The sequence below is a fragment of the Manis pentadactyla genome, chromosome 2 (assembly GCF_030020395.1).
Source record: "Manis pentadactyla isolate mManPen7 chromosome 2, mManPen7.hap1, whole genome shotgun sequence".
NCBI classification, from domain to species: domain Eukaryota; kingdom Metazoa; phylum Chordata; class Mammalia; order Pholidota; family Manidae; genus Manis; species Manis pentadactyla.
Genome location: NC_080020.1, coordinates 116,815,393 through 116,824,064, shown reverse-complemented (window position 1 = coordinate 116,824,064; position 8,672 = coordinate 116,815,393). Strand labels below are relative to the sequence as shown.

At 36.4% G+C, this 8,672-nt stretch overlaps 1 protein-coding gene across 4 annotated transcripts in view; it reads right to left on the bottom strand.

Moving 5' to 3' along the window:
• Nucleotides 1–205: 205 nt before the first annotated feature.
• The window catches only part of DROSHA (drosha ribonuclease III), a 117,707-nt gene continuing 109,240 nt past the window's right edge, over nt 206–8,672 (bottom strand). For all 4 annotated transcript variants that reach the window (XM_036926608.2, XM_036926609.2, XM_057496104.1 and 1 more), the window contains 5 exons: nt 7,310–7,392; nt 7,116–7,219; nt 4,731–4,823; nt 3,890–3,936; nt 206–624 (listed from right to left, as the gene is read on the bottom strand). In XM_036926608.2, coding sequence (XP_036782503.2) covers nt 494–624; nt 3,890–3,936; nt 4,731–4,823; nt 7,116–7,219; nt 7,310–7,392 — 458 coding nt within the window. In that variant the 3' untranslated portion in view covers nt 206–493. The remainder of the gene's footprint in view (nt 625–3,889; nt 3,937–4,730; nt 4,824–7,115; nt 7,220–7,309; nt 7,393–8,672) is intronic.

The window sequence follows — 8,672 nt, the reverse complement described above, 5'->3', positions numbered from 1 at the left end:
GTTAAGTTCAACATTTGCAGCTGAGAACACGATGAATATCCAGATGAGAGCTAAAAAATCTAGTTGACAATCCAGAGATTTCAAAAAGAATAGATGTTAACAGAGTGTAGCCCAAATATCTGGTGAAGTGTATTTTTCACTTCTCAGCTGAAAATCGAGAGTTACAATCTCAGAGATAGAAAAACAGGATCTATTCCACACAGAATATGCTTTTTGAATTTTATTGTTTAAAGAACAAAATAAAAGGGAATATGCACATCTACCAAAGTGAAGTTTTCCATTAAATAGAAGAGAAACCAAATACTTGGTAATAAAGACTACCCAGCTAAAAACAGCGTATTACATCAGTAAAACAACAATAGTGATTTGACTTTGTGTTTTATTTCAATGGGCACACTTCATTCACTGTCTGCAGGAAAACTAGGCTAGGTCTCAATGGGCAACAGTCACAGTTATTAAGCAAGTAAATACACCACCACTTCCGTGCCCTCCTTTATTTCTTTATGTCTTCAGTCTCATCTGGCTCTTTCTCTTGATGCTCTCTTTCCCACCTCATTTCTTTTAACTCTTGTCTGTATTTCCGTTCAATGAACCGCTTCTGATGGGCCATCTGGGGAAAGTTATCTGACACGAGGAGATATATTTTATACTTAATAAAGGAGAGCCACTAGTGTACAGAATGATGCAAACTGACCACACACACAAATAAACATACGTTCCTACGAAATGTACAAAGTGTACTTTGCAAGGCAAGAGACAAAAAATCATTTGTTTTCTTCCCTTATTCTTTTATTTTTCAGAAACATATTGGAAGCCAGTTTAGCACCCGATTCTAGGTTTCAGTATCTGATACGAACTTGAGTATAAAAAGCACCGAAAGATACAGAAATGCTAGAACCCAGACATGTAGTTTCAGAATGATTCTGGGTAGGCGTTTTAATATAGTTGTCTTAGCAAGAAGTGATTTTTCATGGAGAGATTAAAGGATATAGTAAAATGGAGCCGGGTATTTTTACAAAACTCAAACCAAAAACTTGAAACAAATAATGCTATTAGTACACCATTATTTAGCAAGAATTCAAGTTTCTGAAAAGCACAAAAAGAGATCATATGGACAAATGAAGACTACATTCTAAGTCATTATTTCTGATAATTCTATTTTTAAAGTTTACCATGAGAAGCCTATGGCTATATCAGCAACAGCAACTCAAGTAGTGTAGTTTTATTTGGTTAAAGGAAACACGTCACTCAGTGGTATGGTTTAAGCTGTTTAGTTTGATACTTGACCCTGTGCAAGGGTGTTGACACAGTGGAGAGCCTGATTAACCCTTAAAAAGTTTACAGTTCGATTGTCATTTGTGGTACATAACAAGTGTAGCAATGGAGCAAAAAATCAAGTAAGGAACAAGAAAAAGTCATGTTACACAGTCAACAAACACATACTTCAACATCACTTCAACAAAAGGATGTGCGCCTGACTGAGAGTGACACAGGGGAAATGACACTGTTCTGCCTAACTGGCTGTGGGGCTGATACAAAAGAGGTATTAACTACTTCATATAATAAAATATGAAGATTCAGAGAGGCAGGAAAGCATGGCATGTTTGGGGAAAAGCAAGTTTACTTTTTGTCAAGGTTGAAGAGTAATAAAAGTGGATATACAGCCTATTCCTAACTTCCTCCTTGCCCCTTTTACAGTGTCCCATCGTATCTCCAGGTGGGAGAAGGAACAGGGACAAGGCGGTAGGAAAAGCATCTGAAAGGCCAGTGGTCAGTCAGTAAAGATCTTATATATCTGGGAGGCAGTGACTGATTTTAAACAAGAGGAACAGAATGACATCTATATTTTAGAAATAAAGCAGTAATAAAATCCTATTGCTTCAGTGATAATCAAGTTGGTTCCTTATATATTGTTAAAACACAGGTTGTCAAGTTTTAAAAGTACTTTTTAGAAATAAATCCAACAAATCCAAAAAACTTAGCTGTAATACAAGTTTCTATAAAATAAACCTTACTTCCTCTGTAAATTCTACTGTAAAACTTAATTTTCATTAAAAAATATCCCACCACCAGATCCAGCCATTGATAAACCTTTAGAATATATCCTTGCCAGTGTTTTTCCTATGAAGTTTCACTGCACACGTACATATACACAATGTAAATTGTGTATGTGTTAAGTACTTAAAATCACTCCCCACCCACCGTTACACTGGGAGAGTATAGTATAGGTATGTTTTTATGGGTATACTTTTTTTCACTTATTCTAGTATAAGCATTTTCCTCTATCATTCTTGCAAAAATACTATTTTAATGATTGCAAAATATTACAACATTTGGATAAATCAAGTGTTGGTTAGCTGCCCACATGCTAAAAACAGCCCTCTCTCCACCTGCTTTTTCAAAATAACATTTTATTAAAACACAGACACAACTGTTTGCCTACTATCCACGTCTATGGCCCACAACAGCAGAGTTGAGTAATTATGACAGAGACCATATGGCCAGCAAAGCCTAAAATACTTACTGTATGGTCCTTTACAGAAAATGTTTGCCAACCCCAGGGATACCATCATTTATTTAAACATTTCCCTACTGTTAAACATGCAGTTTGATTTTTATTTTTTTTTGGCTACCATAAATCAAGTTATCAGTGTTATCATGGTATGTCCATCTAAGGAGACAACTCCAATTATGTCACTCCTGGACACATACATATGCAGTATGTGTGTCGAGGTCAGTCTCAGAATAGGCCCTCTTTCTAGTGCTGTTTATTACTGAAAACAAACAAAAAAACTCCAAAGATAACCTTTAACAATGCTATAGGTAGAAAATGGAATTGAATTTTCATTTCAATGTGACTGTGCATTTATACATAATGGATGAAAATTTTCCTCAATAGTCAACTTAAACGTTTCCCTGAACACTGGGCCCTGGTAACACTAGCTTCTGTCTCCACTAACTCCTCCTCCTCCCCCGCCCCAGGAAGCTACTGCCTGCTGATTTCCACTTGGCCGTTGGCCCTCTTGCCTCTCCTGGAATCTCCCACAGCTGAGGATCCTGGGCCTCCCTTCACTTAGCTCCCTGCACTTCACTGTCTCCCACATTCAGCTGCTACTTGAAACATAAAGAATTGCACTGTCATGTTTTGCTGACAAGTTCTGCTGTGCAGCACAATATATACCTCAGAAGAAAAACTCCTTGCAGTGAAGCCTTCCATTTACCAAAGACTATTCAATTCCCTACAGTCAACTACGTGATTGCGGCTTCTTCAACCCAGCCATCCCACACTCGGGACTCTATTCCACAGAACTAAAAGTGCCAAAATATAGACATTTAATTTCAACAGTGATAAAAAAAATCCAGGAACAATGTCCACCATTAAATATGGCACATCAATAGCATGAAATATTATGTAGCCATTAAGATAGAATGAATTGGAGCCACTGCCTACAGCCTGCAGGGCTGCCCGTGATGTACTACTGAGCAAGAAAAGAGAGATGCAGAGAAGGACCTAGACATCCCATTTTAGTAAAACAATGGCCCAAAACTAAAAAGAAAAAACCTTCACATGCATAAGATTTTAGAAATATACAGAAACATAAAGAAAGAAATATGCTCGGTCATTCACATGGATTACCCAGGCTGAGAGTGGGACTCTAAGCAAAAAAGGAAAATGAAAATCAAAAGGCATTCAAGAATAATGTCTTTAAAAATTATAAGCCCATTTTATACATATCTTATGTTCTACTACACTCTGTGTGGAGAATAATGATGAAGAAAAGAAGATCACATTTATCAGTACTTACCATTTTTCTACTTCCCTATTTTCTTTCCATAAAACACTCATTATATTATGAACATATAATTATAGAAAAAGAGATAGGCTTACATTTTTCAAGTGCATCCATTGCTGCTCCCATTTCTGCTTGCTGAATACTATCAAATAAAATAAAGGTAAGGTACACTTTAATTTTTTTTCAAAAACACAAGCTATTGCTACAAATTATTCAGGCCAATTTTCGTGTTCGGTGTGTAAAACTTTTATCTAATTACTTCTACAGGCACATACTGAATTGCATAGACTGAAATATACAGAAGGGCCTGAAGAAATGTCATTTATTTGCACACTGCCTGTTAAGTTATTTGTCCCACATTTTTAATACTGTAATAAAATGCCTTCCATTTATATTAGGTCTGAAGTATTTCTTACTTAACTTGAACATCCTCAGTGTAAAGTTTAAAGAGGCAAAGAGTAAAAAAATCTATGCACAGACAGACTTCCAAGTCACTTCTCAGTTTAAGATAGCAATTGGAGGGTTCAATGAAGGTGGTAATATACATAAATTCTTCTTACCTGAAAATGTTAGCATTTCCATAAAGCTCAAGTGAGCAGTGGTAAGAGACCAGATGTCTCCTGAAATACCTGCAGCAGTGCTGGGTACTCTGCTGGGTAACTAACACTGGGCAGACCTTCCCTGTGCACAGTAATGTGATTTTCTCAGGGTGGCTGAAGCCCCTTATGCAATGGCATTCACACTGTCCAAGCCAGTTCTCAAGTCTGGGGCTGGGCTTGATGGGGACATTAATCCTTAGGATTCACTTTGCTATTACCCTCAAACACTCTATACTCAAGTAAAAATGACAGACTGCAGAGTTCGAAAGTACCAACTAGGGACTTCACAGACACACAGAATGTTCATTCGGAGGCAGTAAGTGTCTTCCTCTCATACCTCGGTCCTTTCCCACAGCCTATTCTTTCTCCCTTGAAGTAAACAGCCACAGTGTAGGTTCTAGCATGGGATGGCCCCACTGTCTGTAGAGTCCTGAAAGGGAGAAGAAAGCACACTAATTAGAGTGAAGTGTTACTGAACTGTTGTTGTTAATACCTTACTCCAAGTAAAGCCACATACTTACTGCTTAGACAGAAGAAGGTAAAAATAGCAAGAAAATTAAAGAAATTTTGATTTGCTAACCTGACAAATATAGAGAGATTTTAAAGAAGGAAATTTTTTAAATGCTACACTGGATTTTTATAGATTTTTTTCCCCCAAAGCATTATAATAAATAGTATTTGAAGCATAATAGTGAAGTGTAAAATATTTTTCAAAAATTTCAAAGCATGCATATTCTAAGCATCATACATAAACTCAACAAACTTTTATCAGTGAAACGTTAACCATTTCAGTCTGTTTGTTGTTTTGCAGTGCTAACCACAGCTAAAAATGATAAATATTTGGGTAATACACCTCAAGCCACATCAGAATGCTTTCACATCCTCTATGGATTCTTTCTAATGTCTCGTATCTTATTGAAAAGATCAGAAAAGGTATTTAATTTCAGAAACATCTCAGATCATTTCAAAGGTATGCTACAATGCCAAGAACACAACACAACGGCAAAAAAAACAAAGCTCCAGGTACTCTGGATTTTAATGACATGGTGCAGATTTCAAATGTGGTAAAACTGATAACTTCATGGCAAAGGGAAATTAAAAGTAGCCAACAAAGATAATGGAATGAACACAGTCATCTTGAAACAAACTATGTAAAACAACCCCATAATCTTGATAAAAAAGAAAGCTCATTGTGTACTTTCATTTGGGGGATTTATGAGAACAGAGCAGAATCATTTCCTTTGTGTTTATATACTCCATGGGATGAAAGTACACAGACAGCTTCTTTAAGGCAGCACATATTACAGTAATCATGCCTGAGCTATGAGACGTTTATCCTCTTCATTTTATTTATTGAACCTTAATTATCACTTTGATGAGGAAATAGTTTGAGACTTTCATGTAATACAGCTTGGATATTTATTATGCCTATTAGGCACATACTAAAGTACTATTTCTAAACATTTGGGCTTTTTCCCAGTAAGTAAAGGAAACACTGTTCAGCAGTGACAGCTTCTTGGGACAATTTATACTAGCTTGCTGTGGGACAACTCAACCCTTGGCCTCAGTTTTTCTTTTAGTGAAAAAGACTACATAATGTATCACTGACTATTAAATAAAAACATATGAGGAATTCAAAATTTCTGCCCACCACTCTGGTATTTAACCTTGAGTATCTGAAGTTTGAAAAAGTCCATGGGAGGGGGGCTTTTATTCCATATGGAACACTCACACAAATGTGTGTGCTTGCAACCACATGTGTGCATAGATAAGAGGTAAACCAGTAGTGAAAATAGATGTTTAAACATCTGTGTGTGTGTGTGTGTGTGTGTGTGTGTGTGTGTGCGCGTGCACACAGATAGGGGGTAAACCAGCAGTGAAAAGAGATGTTTAAACATCTTTAAAAACACATGTGTATACAATACCTTGAAAGGCAACACACCTATGTGGATAATCTTTCCCTTTTGTAATTCCTCTTGGAACCCACCATCTGAATCAATGTATGAGTGTCTCAAGGTAGTAACTCTGCTTCTACTTCAGAGTCAAACCTTCTGTTTTTAATTATAACTGGTGTTATGTGTATAGTGACCTGCATTCCTTGTGAATTCCTTTTGGCTACCAAAGGCTAAAGATTTGTCACTAAAGATATTCAAAAGTACACAGCAGCTTTTGACACACATGCTGAGAAGAACAGTTCTAAATATCTAAGTTAACACAGCAGCAGTGAAGAACTTCCCTGCTTTTTACAGTGACCACCTGAGAAACAGAGTCTCTCTGTCTGGTTATAGGGATTGAGACCAACAGTGTTTCAAAGGGGAGTAGAGAGAGACACCCAAATATGGTTACAAAAAAGCATACATACATCAGCCCAGCAGAGGTCCCAAGAAATAAGAAGACAAATATAAAAATATAAATAAAAATTGTTCCATCTGAATATTTCTTATCTTGATTTCCTAACCTTTCCTCCCAGGGAGGAGTTCACAGGGCATTTTAGAGATGGGAGAAAGCACAGATAATCAAACGTGACTCACTTATTTAGAGCTAAAAGACTCTCTGAGAGACCCAAGAGTTTCAGTGCTGGGCCCAGAGAAGGGGTCAAGGAGTCTTAATCCAGGGCCCTTGTCACCATTACCCTACAATGATTTCAGTTTTTCCTCCAGACAAACGCAGCATCAATTCCTAGCCCACTGGATCCAGTGGCCTGTGAGCAATGAGTACTTACTTGTACAGAGGAATATCTGGTTCTTTTCCTTCTGTCCTAAGGGTCAAACAACACTGCTGAAGCTGGGACTTGGGATCATTCCAATCCTGATTCAAAATGAACTCCTGTGAAAAGTCCCCAAAAGTATTCAGTAATGTGTTCTGGAATTACCAAGCATAAAGCACACAACCAATTTAAATTTTATATGGGCTTACTTTTAATCGTGGAAAGAAACAAACATTCATGAAAGTATGAACATATTCCAAATCCTTATCGATGTACAGTGCTGCAATGAATGCTGGAAAAGAACATTTAAAAATAAACTATAATGCATTGCCATTGACCAGAAAGAATAGTAAGAGACCTAGACTTTTTAAGAAACATTTTAAAAAGATTTTCAACTTTAGGCCCTTTTCATTTTTAGCATTACCATTTCACCTTTCTTCAAACAAGAACTACTCTTTATCACTAACATTAGAAGCAGCAATATAGATGTGTGATTAAGGTGCAAAATCATAGAGTAAAAGGACCAAACTACATTTAGCTAAAGGCTAAATGAATAGTTAGTTAAAATAATACATAAAATGCTGTTGTATAGCAGGGAAAGAATGGTATCTGGGAACATAGCTAGTTTAATGTCAGGTAAATCAAAATAAAACTTGGAGATCAGATATGACACCAGAATTGGCACATTCTTGGGGTCTCCATTCTCAACACCAATCTTGAGGGGATCACCTATTTACAAGATGTGTTTTACATTCCAGGAACAGAAATGGGACAATCTGTAGACTCAATCTGCCCAAACAGAGAAAAACATTACTGGGCTTAATGACAATGTAACAGAATATTCAACTTCGCAAAACAAATGGTGATTCCAAAGGTGACTTCATTAAAAGGTACCCTACCCAAGTAAACAAATGGTAAGTTTTTAAAATCAGGAATGAAAAAGCTTTCATTGAGCTAAAAAAGTAATGCCAGGGAGTCTGATCACTCAACTTAATTTTTTGTAATTTTAATCTTTAAGCTGCTTTTCTTTAATAGAAAAAGAAATACTCTTAAGATTAAGAAGTAATTTTAAAATCATTAGTCAGATTGCCTTTGCACTTTGTAAATAAGTTGGTTTTGCATGGTAGACTTAAATATTTGTATATAATTTCAATTGTCAAAAATACTGTAACATTGAAAGAAACATTCCAAGGCTAGCAAACAACCCACTTATTTTCAAAAGTATCAGAAACAATAAAATTATGTGTATAATCCTTTAGTTAGCTATAATAGAATTATTTATAATGCTACCACACTATATCCGAAGCTGCAAAAGGTAACACTTGTCCATCGAACTTTGAGCTCATTCAAAACAAGGGATATAATACTTTTTAGTATCTAGTGAATAAAATGCCCTAGCAGAAAGGCTGTTGGGGGCAAAAAAAGCTATATCTCACTATTACCAATTTTCATATTCTGTTACTGTTTTATACAAAGGGATGTCACAGCTGAAGATGAGGATGCATGGGTGCAGAGGCAGGGAAGGGGGGACAGCCCACATAAAATTCCCTATTCACATATCTTAATTCCAAA